We start from the raw sequence: 15,805 nt of genomic DNA on the forward strand, positions 1-15,805 counted from the left end.
AAAGGCCTAAGTTCAAATCTCGTCATGACAGGAGGAATCGTAATATGGGTTTTTTCAATTGAAGGTGAGTTAGCTGATCTCAGATGGGGTAGCAGAGTTTCTTCTCCTAGAAACTTGGGTTTTTCATCTCACATATAGACAAATCATCTTTCAGAACACACACACACAGTTTACAGACAAAAAAATACTAGTGATAGTGGTGGGCAGTAGATGATGTTAGTGTAGATGATGATGGTGGTGGTGACATTTTGGTGTAGTTCATGGATTACATGGTGGATATAGATAGTTGTAGAGTAGGTGCCCCCCCCAACCTTACCAAAGACATCAAGCAATAAAAAAGGCTTTAAAGTGTGGTCATCTTTCCTTACTTCCTCCTCAGTGTTATGGACAGAATTGCACAGCTTCTTTAAAGTTTTTTTCTTCACTTTAATGTTTATCCAGTTAGCAAAACAGGGCATTCCACAGAGAGAGAGTATAGAGAGTATGCATGTTCGAGCATTTTAAAGATGTTGAAAAAAAAGAAAATACAAATCTGATTTATTTTATTTAAATGAATTATTCACTGGTGTAAGACCACCTCCCTACTTCTTGTATGCCTGAAGTGACTTGAAAAAGTTCCATGTTTGGTATCTAGAGCAAGGTTTCTGGATTGTGTAAAAAATAAATAAAAAATTGTAATTAAAAAAATGAAAAAAAAATCTTTAGTCCTCTCATGGTGCTAATGTGCTATAAATTTACAACTTTTCATTGGTGAGGAAGACATAAAAAAAAAATTCACCCCAATCAGTGAAAATTATTTGTACTTTGCAAAAAACAGAAATGCTTTACATCTGACAAGATTGTCCTTTCAAGAAATTTAAGGAGGCTTTCAAAATTCTGCAAACTCCTACTCAGTGCAATAAGAGCCATGGTGCTATGCTGTTAACACAAAAAACTAATCAAGATTTTTTGGTTTAATAAAGTTTTTTTTGTCTTAGTTCATGCCATGTAGTCATTATACCAAAAATTTGAAGAATGTTGTATGCCCCTCCTGCCCTCCACTTTTTATAATACAAATATGCCATTTATTTTACAGCACCTTTGGTTCTGGAGTCTTGCCAGATTAGCTGTTTAGATTAATCAACAAGTTTATGAGTATATGTTCATGAATTATCATTGTCAACATTATCATTCAGGACAATTATCAAAACGGGCCACTGCTTATGCCAGTGTTTCTTCAGTGTTGATGCTTAAGATAAACATATAATTAATGTTTAGTTCTTTAAGAAATGTCTCTACAGGCTTGCCAGCATTTATAACAACTAACAAATGTTTTGTGAAAAGTGATTGTTTAGCTTTCATAGCCTTAATATTCCTTGGTCTTGTGGTTGGATAAGGGATGTATACCATTTGGTGGTAAATACATTGTATAAATGTTTTTCTTACAAGAATTCGGCTCTGGGGGCGAGCTGAGAAATTGTCCAGAATTTGAGCATCTTACACCTGTAACTCTGTCCTTAGATCATCTGAATCCTGTGAGTCCTTCTTTATCCTCTGCTATTAATGTCTTTCTCAGTGTGTGTCACTAATGTAATGCAGTTTCATCTGCATTATATGCTTGCATGGGACTTGTTGATTATTAGTTAGAATGTAAAAATAAATGAAGGATCAAGAAATCAAACAATCATCACCAGTAACTGCAGATGTTAACAAGTAATCTGTGGAAGCCCAGTGAACATGTCAAGTGTTTGATGAAATTTCAAATGCATGCTCTTGTCCAGGCTATAGAAAACCTCTATGGAGGAGGGATGTGGGGCAGCTCTAATTTAAAAAAAAAAAAAAAAAAAACAGTCTGTTTTTTGATTTAGTGAATGAACTTTATACTGTGAGGAATGTCATTTAGGTGATTGTTCAAATTCTGTAGTTGTTCTCTCAAACAACACCATATGTTATCCATATAGTGTAGTTGAAGTTTTGGTCACATATGGCAGTCATCTAGAGTCTGTTTCTCAGGCCATAAGTGGCATCAGTATGTTTACTTGTAACTAACCTATTCATATAATAGAATGGCTACAAGCAGAGATAACTACCAAGCAAGCAAAAGAAAATCCCAAAGAGTTTTTTTAGTTTTGTGGCAAGTAGGAGGAAGAATGATAATAAAAGGATAACTTTAATAAGTGCAGCACCACTTTTTTTTTTTTTTTTTTTGTAGTATTTATCCTGGAATTGGAAAAACATGTTATGCCATGTTAAAATAATGTCACTCTGTCTGGTGAAAATAATTCTTGTAAGAGTCCTGGATGTCTACTATATACTACTGAAACTTTGGGTATATTACGTAAAGGAAATATGTGTCATGGGACCCTGTTTGGCAGAAGAAGATAAAATAGAAGATTTTATCAGTTACCTAAACAACATCCATCTTTCACATACTGAGAAAAATGTCATTTAGGTGGTGATGAGAGTTGAATGTTGTTTAGGTGGGGGATTAGTTGTAGTAAGGAGAGGTAACTATAATGAGATTTTGCTGTGAGATGTTTTAGAGTAGTAGGGGACACTAATGTTTAGCTTAAGAAGTGTTTACATTTTAAACATGAATTTTAACTAACATGCCAAGTCATCATTAATTATTATTAGTAAAAACCTGTGATGCACTTGCATTAAATTATACAAACGAATGGTATGTTGAGTTTTTATTGATATTATACATGATTTATATTATCTATTTTGATAGTGGATTTGGCTGGACAACATGCAGTTCCTTCAGGATAAAAGCCTCTTTGAACATACCTATTTCAAGTAGGTTTATTTAAATTGCCTTTTTTAATCGTGATAAAATACATAAAGTTATACAAAATATGGTTACTTAGGTTTGAATATTGCTTTTTAAATTTCAGTATTGCAAGGGCATTGCAATTAGGATTTCAACTTTTTTTTTTTAAATTTAAAATGTTACTTTCATTTGTTTTTTATACTGAAGATATATATTTATGATTATGTTTATGGTATTTTTATTTATTAATTAATTTAATTATTTTGTTTTCAGTTTTATGTGGCAGATCTGTGGTTATATTCCCCAAACTCTGAATAATTATAAAGATGTTACATTGCTTTCTGCTAAACTGGGAACTTCTTTTGTTTTGGAAACATTAATACATGCAAAGGAAAAGGTAAAAATTTGCTGATGGTGATTGATAAAACTTAATGTAACAAAAACTGTAAAATATTCATACTGTTCATTTAATTAAGAACACATACATACTTGATTTAAGGAATATAAATGAAAATATATTTTAAGCTTAAAATTTTAAGTTTCAGCATTTTCTTTAAATCACACAGATATCTTCATGGAAACAAGTAATTACGTCTATATAGCATACAAAGAGACTACAGTGTGGCATGCCAAAAATTAAAACAGTGGTGCCTCAAGTTGTAATGCAACCTCTGGGTATGTTGACCTTGTTAGAGGAACTTCTAGTCTGCATCTTCATGATTGGGGTATACCATGTTTTGGGAAATTTGATGTATCCATAATTGTATAGGTTTGTGAGTGAGTGAGTTAGCACTTCTTCTGATATTTATAATGGAATGAAACTGCTATCATCTGAAGATGATAGCAGTTTCATTCCATTTGATTTTGTGTTTGTCTCCAGTGCCTAGTTTGCTAAGCCAGGTTTTTCCATGGTAATAGCAGATATAATCTTAATGTTCTATATGATGGATGGATCTCCACTATGATCTGGTTGCCAGGATAGGGAGGGCAGTTATTTTGGGTTGGTGATAATAAATTATTAGACTAGCTAACTTGCCTTCAGTTGAAAAGTCTTGAAAAAGGTTCTTCCATCCTAGAAAGATTCAAATCTAGACCTTTCCAGCGAAGGGCTTCATATCAAAACCTTGCTGAGCTATGGAGGCTCTGCTATTTTATAAATTTTTGTATATTGTTTTTGTTTTATATCTTTGATCAACTTCCAGAGTTTTGTGTTTAATTGAAATCAATGAGTTTTCCTTACTTATGTTTTTTGAAATATGTGCAGGTTTTTTTTTTTTTTTTTTATAATTTTTGTTCTGAGTTTATTATATTTCTTTCTTACTTTGATTTATCTTTAAAGGAAAGATCACTTGCAAGAACATTTATTGATTATTGATTGACTTAATTTGATACATATTTTGTTCCTGCTACTTCATGGTATTATTAATTTGGCTGCAGTTATATTTTTCTTAAGAATAACGCATCAAGATAGGGATGGGACAAAGGGACCTCTGCATTTCATGTATACTAATGCCAGGAGTATTAGGAACAAGAAGGAAGAATTTTTGGCCTTGATTGGCTCTTCCTGGCCACAAGTTATTGGCATTAGTGAAACATGGCTGACGGAAGATGATATAGTTAGTGGGATAGAATGTGTAGGTTATAGTGTGTTTAGGAGGGACAGAGAGAATAAAATGGAGGAGGAATGTTATTGATGATAGCTGATGAACTGCAGCCAAGGAGAATTGAAGTTGTATATCGCAGGATAGTGAAAAGAGCTCATTTAAGGCTATTTGGTGTGAGATTGAGACTGGCAGAACAAAATATACAGTTGGGTGCTGCTATAGACCAGGTGATGGAATAGATGGTGGAGATAGTATGCATAAACAAATCGATGAAATGAGTGGAAGGAGGGTAATTATTATGGGGAATTTCAACTATGGTAACATTCATTGGAAGGAGGAGAGGACAGGTGAGGAAGGGAATGGATTTTATTCAGTAGTTATTAAGGGATAACTATCTGGGACAGCATGTAATTGAAAATACTAGGGTTGTGAGAGTGCTTGACCTGGTAATAGCATCTGAGTATTTGACTGTAATGAATATGACCGTGTTGCCACCTATTGGTGAGAGGGATCATAAGGTGGCTAAATGTGTGGAATTTTCGATTAAGACAGGGTATATGTGGAATTACCGTGCTGGCAAGTATGACAAGCTTAGGAGATTGCTTGGATCAGTGCCATGGCATGTCACACTGCAAGGGCTGGATGTCGATAGAGCATGGGAAGTGGTCAAGGAGCATTTACAGGAGGTTATGGCTAATTGTATACCTAGGGTCTGAATGGTAAAACAAGTAGGGGTTAAATGGATGAATAACACCATTAAGCTTGAGCTGCAAAAAAAGAAACAACTGTTGAGGGAATTTAAAGAAAGAGGTGACCCTGCAGGCACACGAACGGTATAAAGTGCAGGCCAGAAGGGTAACGAGTGTGGTAAAAAAAGCAAAAGAGGATTATGAAAGGAAACTAGCTATGCAAGTTAAAGAGAATCCCAAACAGTTCTTTCAATATGCTGCAAGCAAAAAAGAAAACCTGTACACGGCAAAATGATTTTAAGGAATGATGATAGTAAGGAGGTCACTGAATCAGTTGATATAGTGGAATTACTGAGCGAGCACTTTGCAAGAGTATATCATCCAGGTGGTGACATTGAAAAAATGAAGGAACCATTAGTTTATACGGGAATTGTGATGAATGAAGTGGAGGTGAATAGTCTATTACAGAACCTTAATGTGAATACATTTGTGGGATTGGATGGTATACCAGCACGGGCCTTACGTGAAGCGGCTGAATAATTATCAGTGCCCTTGCCCATGTTGTTTAATCTGAGTCTCGGATCTGGTTTAGTCCTGAAGGTGTGGAAAGAGGGGGAAAATAGTTCCACTGCATAAAGGAGAATCCAAGACTACGGTTGCAAATTACCGACCGAGCAGCATATCAGGAGTCGTTGTCAAGGTCTTGAAGAAAGTAGTCAAGGAAAAAATATAGGAATGGATTGATGAAAATGAGATACTGTATGGGGGACAGCATGGCTTTGCGAAGGGTAGATCACGAATCAGTAACTTGCTCAAGTTTTATAACACAGTGACGGGTAAACTAGATAAGGGTAATGGGTTTATAGTGATACTGCTGGACCTGGCTAAGGCATTTGACAGGATACCACATGGAATTCTAATCCGTAAACTACAACATATGGGAATGGATATAGGGTTGGTGAGATGGATAGGTGGTTGATGGAGTGATATCAGAGAGTGGTTTATTCAGGAGTAGAGTCCAAAAGACGGCCTGTGACTAGTGGCCGTAAGGTTTTGTTCTTGGGCCGCTACTGTTTAATTTGTTCATTAATGATATAAGGAAGGATCTAAGAGGAACAGTTCATTTGTTCGCTGATGATGCAAAGTTGCGTAGGGCAATAGTGAATTCACATGATGTCAAAATCTTGCAGGACGACTTGGATAGATTGAAGTTCTGGGCTAAGGAGAATGGATGTCAATTAATGTGACAAAATGTAAGGTTATACATTTTGGGATGAAAAGATTAGCAGCCATTAGCAGGTGAAAAGGTTAGTATACCACATTCGTGGAACTGCTCCAGGAGATTGATAAGGCCAGTGACTCGGGAGTGTTAGTGGATAGGGAGATGAAGTTTAGGGGGCACATTGCAAAAGTAGCTAAATCAGCTCATCAGCTCACTTGGTTGTTGAAAAATACTTTGACGAGCAGAGACAAGCAAGTTATTGTACCTCTGTACCAAGCCTTGATAAGACCTCATCTCGACTACTGTGCCCAGATTTGGTCACCTTGGTTTCTTCTTGATGGAGAGGAGGTGGAGAGGATCCAGAGGCAAGTGACCAAGATGATAGCAGGTCTATGGAATGAACCTTATGAGAGCAGGTTTGTGGGTTGCAGAAATTAGTTGATAGGCAGAAAAGGGGGAGATATGATTGAGACATTCAAATTGCTAAAGGGTTTCTATAGGATTAATTCAGAGGATATTTTTGAGATCAGGACTGGTGGTGGGAGAACTAGGGGACACCTATGGAAGCTGGGCAAGAGTGTGGTTAGCAGGGGTGTTAGAGCTGGGTTCTTTACTTTTAGAGTGGTAAATGAGTGGAATAAGCTGCCAGAGTCTGTTGTGGGTGCTATGACGGTGAGTGAGTTCAAGGCAAGGTATGATAGATACTGTGAGAATGTCGTATAGTTGTGTGGACATGATGTTTAGGGCCTCCCTCGGTGAGTCTAAGGACTCCCTTGAGTTGCCCGTAATAATAATAATAATAATAATAATTTTGAGCTTGTCAGTTCTGTTTATCTTCTTTCCTTGGATTTAAATTACATTGATTATCTGTGTTGAAGAAATTGGGTTAGTTTCACTTTAGTGCAAGGGATGCATGGTCTATTCATGCTGGATCACACTTTTCTCTTTGACTCAGCATCACTTGTTTTTAGATCTACATTGCTTGGAGGCGGATGCATCTTTTTGAAATTTTGCAATTTTTTTTTTTTAATTGGTAATTCTATACATAAGAGTTTATTCATCCTCTTAGTTCATAGTACTGAAGATGGATATAAAGTTTAGGAAAAGAAGAAAATTCAGAACATTAGATTTGAGGGCCTCTCCAGATTATACACATTAGTAAATACATGAAATGAGGAATTGTTTTTCAAATGAGAGCCAGAATGAATGAAAATGGGAGGGGTGGGGGTTCTATTATACCTCCCATGTTTGAGACCTTTCTTCCATGTTCTGTAATAACAGGAACATCGATGTATGTTTTTTTTAGTTGCACATTGCTTGTTATATTTGTCTGCTGACATTATACTTGATGATGAATGCATCTTCATTGGCACGCACACTGGAAAACCCCTGGTTCATTCAGCTAGAGAAGCAAGTGGTCAGGTTATTTCTAAGGATATATTTTAAGTAATTTTTGGTGGATTCAAAAAGTGAAAGAGGCAAAGAAAAGGAAAGTGTATCATAAATTCCTGGCATGTAAATCAGAATCTGCTATTCTAGATCCTTGTTATATTGCCATGATTTCTTAATTATTTGTCTTAAGTGAAAATCGGATCCTGACAACTTCTAAAGAATGCAAGTTTTCCCTTTTTTTATTTCTCTTTTACCAATCACCTGGAATTTGGCTGTCCAAATAAGCACTATAGCAACTGTAAAAGTTTTATACCTCTATATTTAAGCATTTCTGGTTGAATTCATCTATACTAGTTGCCTTTCTACATTTCTGGATTTTGATAGCGTTTTCTACCTCAAATATTGATATATATACTCCTGATTGCATTCCTCTTGAATGTTTCTACTACTGCCGTCATGTCACTGAATGTTTCATTTGGCAGCCTTTCAAAAGTAATTAATCCAAACATCTAGAATATCTTTCATCTTCTGTTTTTTATGATACCTTTATCATCTCTGATTCCTTTTACTCTATTCTTTCCTCCATTTCTAACATTTTTCAATAGCTTTCAAAACATTGTCATTTTTGTGATATTTATTGTCTACGCTCTTACCAAAGTCTTCCCACGACTTTTGTTTAACTAATGTTACATACTGCTTCAATGTTTTTTTTTTTTTACTGTATTCTCTTATAGCAGATTCTGATTTACATGAATTCAACCAGAAATGCTTAAATATAGAGGTATAAAACTTTTACAGTTGCTATAGTGCTTATTTGGACAGCCAAATTCCAGGTGATTGGTAAAAGAGAAATAAAAAAAGGGAAAACTTGCATTCTTTAGAAGTTGTCAGGATCCGATTTTCACTTAAGACAAATAATTAAGAAATCATGGCAATATAACAAGGATCTAGAATAGCAGATTCTGATTTACATGCCAGGAATTTATGATACACTTTCCTTTTCTTTGCCTCTTTCACTTTTTGAATCCACCAAAAATTACTTAAAATATATCCTTAGAAATAACCTGACCACTTGCTTCTCTAGCTGAATGAACCAGGGGTTTTCCAGTGTGCGTGCCAATGAAGATGCATTCATCATCAAGTATAATGTCAGCAGACAAATATAACAAGCAATGTGCAACTAAAAAAAACATACATCGATGTTCCTGTTATTACAGAACATGGAAGAAAGGTCTCAAACATGGGAGGTATAATAGAACCCCCACCCCTCCCATTTTCATTCATTCTGGAAAAGGCATATGACCAGAAAAGCTGTTCAAAATGCTTTTCAGTTATATGGGACATTATATTGAGCCATACATTCTTATTGAATTGTAGGTTTTTAGAATTGCATTGAATTGTAGAATTGAGCAAGGTACAGCAAAAAGATTTGATGCTAAATTAGGTGTGAGACAAGGGTGCACATTATCTCCACTGTTATTCATCTACATCAAGAAAAGTGGAATTAGGCTTTATCAAAATTGGAGATCAACTCGGTTCATTACTTTATATAGACAGTGCTATACTGTTAAATAAACCCAGTTCAAGCCTGCAGGATTTCCTAACTAATTGAATAACTGCAGTAATAAATTTGTTATGAAAGTCAGTATTATAACAATAATCCACTCCACCAAAGACCAACCACTTCCCCTAGACCTACCTGATGTATACCAGGTACCTTGCAGTGCAGTTGTAAACTGTCTTACTTTGGTCAAACAGGCAGGACAGTGAATATCAGAATTTCTGAACACAAGGACTACATCCTGTTTCACAAGTACAGCCATTCTGGCCTTGCAGGCCATGCTCTGGATACATGCCACAGAATACGGTGGAAGAAAGCTACAGTAATACACCGTAGCAAATACAAATTCGAAAGACTATTTATGGAATCAGCTTCAGCCCTAAGAAACTCTCCAAACCTCAACAAATTGGGTTGTATGCAACTGCTCCAAATTTGGGAAGCATACATCAGCAGACCTTCAGCCCAACGGCCAAGAATACCTGCTAGACGGCACCATCATGACTTCTAGGAGAACAATAGCTTCATCTCTTCATTCTCAGTTACTGTATTGTAGTGCCTGCATGCATGTGCCTTTTTGTAAGTTCCTTTTGAAAATGGCAACGTGACGTTGCCGAAATATCAGAAATATTTATTAAAATGTAATTTAATTTATATTCGGATCTACGTTGTTCAATTCCTTAAATGATTTAGAAAAGTATAATAACAGAAGGACTATGAAAATAGGTAGGAGATTGAAAACATCAACTGCATCCTAAGTGGAGAACTTACAGAACAAACAAAACATTTCAGCTATTTAGGCACAAATTCCTAGTGAAGATAGCAAATTAAATATGTAAATAAGCAACACAATAAGCCAAGCGTGATATTGTAGGAAGTTAACTGAATAAATTTATATATTGAACAAGAGAAAACTTCTTCAAAATGCTGAACTAGCTATGTACTGGACAATTTGAAACCAATTTTAACTTATGGATCTCAATTCAGTGCAGATTTGCTTCTCCAAACTTCCCTTCTCACATTTTTCTTAGTCACTCAAGCATGTGGAACACTCAGTAGAGAAAATCCTCTGTAATTCTGACATTCAGTTTTATTTCCATTTTTACTAATGGGAACTATGAAGTCTATGTTCCAATCATCAGAAATTTGATACCCAGAAAGTGTATACTGTAGCCCTGTAAAATTTTTATATCTCTGTATCTGAGCATTTCTGGTCAAATATCATCTATTCCAGCAGCCTCTACCTCAAGTATTGATATGTACTCCTGATTGCATTCCTCTAGAATTTTTTCTACCACTGCTTGTTTCATTCAGCATTCTTTGCAAACAATTACTCTAGACATCTAGAATATTTTGATCTTCAGTTTTTATATTACCATTATCATCTCTGATTTTCCTTTTACTCTACTCTTTTTTTCATTTCTAAGCTTTTGCAGCCTGTAGAATATTTTGTCATCGTTGTGATATTTATTTTCAATGTTCTTACCAAAAGGACTGTGAAACAAGGGCGACTTTTCTTGACTTTTGTTTTTAGATAGTTTTACTTATTCATTGCTTTGCTTTCATACATTTTTTGCTTTATTCTTTCAATGCACATGCTGACTTACTTGTCATGTGCAGTTTATTTATTTAGCATGTGGAGGAAATACAATAAATTATAGAGTAAAACTATATACAGACTGATAGTTCAGTTAACCAGTCAATGGTGAATCCTGGCGGTTCGATTGCTGGATCTGTGATTATGTACTTGTTGTAGTTCATTCCAGAGTCTTTTCCACCAGTCCTGAGGATATCATCATCTGGTAATTTCACAAGCCATGCGGAGATCTGGAGGGAAAGAGATATCTTGATAAATAGGAAGATACATGTTATTTCTGATTTTCTTTTTTTCTTTGATGATAGCTTCTTCTGTTTTGAAGCATGGAAGAGTAATGTGGGAAAGAACAGGTAACCATGAGAGAGGAGTACATCATAAGGTCCCAGAAATGATTCTCATTGTTATGTTAAGCTCTATGTCTACAAAAGTCATGTAATGACTGGCTCTTTGGAAACAGTACTCTGCAACAGGAAGACTAAAGCCAGGGCTGCTGTTCTAAGAGTCAAGGCATTATAACCTCAAGTTGTGCCTCTCAGATTGTTTATGAAGTTGTTCCTGCCAGGCACTTTCGATTTCATATGCTTTCTTATTTTCCTTAACTGCCTTTTTAACTTCCTGATCCCGCCATGGAATTCTGAGTTTTCATTCATTGCAGACAACTTACTTACATGCCTCTTTGAATCATTAAATTTTATTCAAGGTGAAAATTCCAACTTTTATTCTGTTCAAAATTTTCTTACACACTTTTGTTTTCAGTGTGATATCCAATTTTAGCTTCTCAAAGTAAATGATGATCATTTCCTCTTTCAAATCCTTTGTGTACTCTTGTATTCTAAACTGCATGAAGACATTACTATCAGCAATAACATAGTGAGACTTTTCTTGTTACTTGTGTCTTCTCTCCATATGAATTTGTGAATTTACTTATATTGAAACATAGTGTGTTAGTAATAGCTTATCTGTGTTCTAAATAGAAATCCACTAGGTACTTATCAGTATTACTTTCAGTCTGGAAATATTTAACCAAATATTTCCAGGCCGAAATATTTGGTTAAATAAATATCTTTCTTGTGATTACGTGATTATATCATTCAGTATTACTGGGTTTGTTCTTTTATACCAAATTGCTTCAAATGTTTCTGTATACTTGGTAATCATTACCTACTTTGTTTAGAAATGCCTTGAAAATACCTCCATTTCTTTCTTAGTAAAAACATATGGTGGGACAAATAAGTTTCAATATCTATTTCTAAATCTCTAAATCAAAATCTATTTCTAAATCAATATCTAAATGCAGGCTTTGTTGAGTGGGAAACTCATGGACATGTCTTCTACACAGAGGTAATTCAGTTTCTTGTCCATTGCATGGCCTTTACAGAATATAATCTGGCTTCTTACAGGATACAGTCTACCAGAGAAAGTGGCAGCAGATCAAGAAGCCTCTGATGCATCAGCATGAAGTTGCCCCTCCCTCACTCAGAAAAATAAAAGTCTATCTAGCACCACCCTGTGGAGCTGTTTTATTGCCTATATTCTTCTTTGGTGAGTGTACTTAGTTATTACACAGTATTTGGGCATGCCCTTGAAGGGTTGTACCACATATTAGAGGACGTAAGACTGGAAACTGCTCTGAGACCTATGGTCTCAGATTCAGGCTTCCAATGAAGGCCTGAAGATTGTGTTTTCTGGACAATGAAAGCCATCTTATAGGTTATAGGGTTACATTAGCAGAAATAGCCTGCAATGGAATTCACTTAGCAGAGAGTGTTCATTATTAGAACATTTGTAACCCAAATTCATCAGTTCTTTGTTAATTGCTGACTCATATTAAATTGAATCAGCCAGAAGTTTAGCTTAAGCAAAGCTAAACAACATTGTAAATTAAGTGATGCTATAAAACTTTCCTTAAACTGACCTGTAAAAGCCTGGAGGTGTTAAATATACGTTTTAGATTTTTTAAGATTTTTTAAAAAATAAATTAACTGAAGGTTGGAAAATTTTATTCTGTTCTCAGCTATCAAGATTTAATTATTTTGAGGTTTTTCTTTGCTTCATTTTTATTTTTAATAGAAATGTACATACTTGAACGAGTTTTTTTACTTGCTAATTAATATATCTAAAAATATTTTAGCCAACTATTGCTCAGTGGATTGAACTACTAACAAAGCAATTTAATGCAAGTCAGCCAGCATGTGAGGTATGTTTATATATATATTCCAAATTAAAAGCTGTTTGTAAAACAGAATGTGTGTAATCTTAATTTTTATAAACAAAACGTATTTTTAATTAAAATTATTCTCACATATTATAAATAAAATTAAAAATAGCTATTTGTTTCTTTCCTTTACTCACTTCTGCAGTCCTTTGGAACAGCCTCCTTCCTTATATATTCTGTGATGAGTAAAATCTCACGCATCCTGAATTCCATATTGTTAAATTCTTTGATTCTGCTGTTGATGCTACCTATTCACTTCCATGATTTTTCATGTTTTTTTAAGTGGCAGGTGTGGAGGTTTACAAGGTTTAAGGTGATTAGAGATTTTGTTGATTGGGTAGATGGTAGGTAACCTTCAAATTTTGTTGGCAAAGCAATCTATTATTTTATCTGTGACTGATTATATATATGGGTGAATCACTGCTCTTTTATAGTCTTGGTTTATTTGTTCTTTTGATTGTTTTGGAGGTTGAAATAGAATTTTTTGACTAATATTTAGTTACAGAAAAAATGGCAAGATTGCTTCATGAACAAAACTTGAAGGTTGTCTTCTATCAATCAACAAAATCTGTAATCATCTTAAACTTCCACATCCACCACTTAAGAAACCAGGTATCTACAAGATCAGTTGCAATTGTGATGCACATGATGTAAGACAGACAGGCAGGTGGATCTAGAAAGATATGTTGATTGGAACACTTCAAGGATGTTGAGAATGAAAGAAAGCACAAATCAGGGCTAGCAGCATATATAACAGAAACAAAACTTTAAGTACAAAGGCACTAAAATGCTCCACATAGATTACTGATTTTATTCAAGAGCATTCAGAGAATCAGCTGAAACGATGAAGCATCCTCTGCATTGTAACAAAAAAAAAAAAATGTGATAATTTTACTTCAAGCCTTGTCTTCATCAATCCATCATGACACACTCCTATTCACCAGTAATACACGACAACCGATGAACCAGTAGCCAGCATAATTGTGAATGCATGCCTTCCATTGTTTAAATTAAAATATTTTCACTAGAGAATATTAATCGTTTTTTTACTTACTTTCTAGTTTTTTAATTTATTCACATTATTTCTTGATTAAGTGAAATAAAGCATTTCACAAAACTAGTCGAAATAAAAAAAATATTTTCTATTTTGCATCTTTGTTTGTGGTTAAATACTGGATAAAATATTTCTAGAATACTGCATTTCATTAAGTTTATATTCCCACTATATGGTGATTAGAAGTGATATTAAACCTGTTATTATTCCACCACAGGCATCTCCATGGAGTCAGAAGACTCATTATATGATGATATTATCATGATCATAGTGACTGTCATTGCTCCTTTTCCAACCTGTTTGCTTATAGTACTAATGCCGTATACATAGCATTTGTATACAGGTAGCTTATTATTTTTGCTAATGTCTCACTGATTCCATATAAATTTATTCAACTGGCTTCTGACAATACTATTATGTTTCCATTTCCAGCTGTGATTTACCATCTTCACTAAAAAATTATGCCCTGAATAGTTTGAAATATTTTATTCCCTATTTTCTTCATTAAGATTCAGTGGATGGTAACAACTATCTATCTCTAAAATTTCCTTTAGGGATAGATAGTGGTTCAAAGTTTTTCCACTTGGTTATACTATAAATTAAAGATTCAACTGGAGATATTAAAGATACCAAGAAATTATAAGAGAAATCTTTAATTTATAGTATAATCAATTGGAAAAACTTTCAACAACTATCAATCTCTAATCCAGAGTATTATAATAATAAGGTGTGACACCTTTTGGCAATTCATATAGAAAAATATATCTTCTGCACTTCAACCTTGGTATCATCTCTGGGTCTGGCTCCCACTGATGAGACCTCAATAAAAGTCGAAATCGGTCTGGGTAGTGATCCTTCCCATAATGCTTAACATTGTACATGTCTTAGTTAAGATAAAAAGCCAAATGGCTAGTTTTCTGGCACCTTAATATAAAAAATAAGGGGATAAACATCCTTTGTTGTTTGTTGTTTACTGGCTATAAAACAACAAAGGATGTTTATCCCCTTATTTTTTATTGTACATGTCTGCAAGGAGATGTGCTTTGCATTATGGAATACTAAGGCAAGTGATGTGAAGTCATACCACCTTTACCACGAGTTGCCCCAGTCCTAAAAATACTTCAGGCTCAAACTTTGTTTGCTTACACTTGGATAAAGAATTAAACCAAGTATATAATATCTTGATATCTTTAATTTATGTTCTTGTCTGTTTTCAGTTTTGTTTTTTTATTGTTTTCATACCATATTTGTTAATGGATATTCAGCTTAAACAGCTCTGCACACTCAGACTGGATCTATTTAGGAATATAACATCACCTTCAGAACATTTTCCACCTTCATGAATTTATGTTTTATGCTCTTACCAAAGTCTTTTTCCTTCACTTTCATTTACCTACTTTTACACATAAGTTAGCTTTCTTAAATTTTTCTCTGTATCCTGTCAAGGTATCTGCTAACTTACTTGACTGGAATTTTCAATATGATTTCTTTTCCGGGACTGCTTCTTTAACATGTCTAAGTACACCTGAAGTTTCATTTTTTTATTTATTTATTATTATTTTTTTTTAAATTCTTACAAACAGCTTCAGTACCTCTCTTCCTTGGACAGATGAACACTTCTTCATCCCCTTCTTTATAGGGGGGCCCTCAACAATCCCTAACTATATCACAAAACACTAACATAATATCAGAATAAGAAGCAGAAACATCAGCAGCTGCAAT

General features: G+C 34.6%; 1 protein-coding gene across 1 annotated transcript in view; it reads left to right on the forward strand.

Annotated features, from left to right (window-relative positions):
- puf (ubiquitinyl hydrolase 1 puf) overlaps nucleotides 1-15,805 on the forward strand; it is a 1,013,305-nt gene that overhangs the window by 609,526 nt on the left and 387,974 nt on the right. Inside the window, exons 48-50 of the mRNA XM_090399560.1 lie at nucleotides 2,714-2,778; nucleotides 3,026-3,149; nucleotides 12,946-13,011. Coding sequence (XP_090255686.1) covers nucleotides 2,714-2,778; nucleotides 3,026-3,149; nucleotides 12,946-13,011 — 255 coding nt within the window. The remainder of the gene's footprint in view (nucleotides 1-2,713; nucleotides 2,779-3,025; nucleotides 3,150-12,945; nucleotides 13,012-15,805) is intronic.

The sequence above is a fragment of the Typopeltis vanoorti genome, chromosome 10 (genome assembly GCF_054136105.1).
Source record: "Typopeltis vanoorti isolate ZY-2024b chromosome 10, IOZ_Tvanoo_1.0, whole genome shotgun sequence".
NCBI lineage: Eukaryota > Metazoa > Arthropoda > Arachnida > Uropygi > Thelyphonidae > Typopeltis > Typopeltis vanoorti.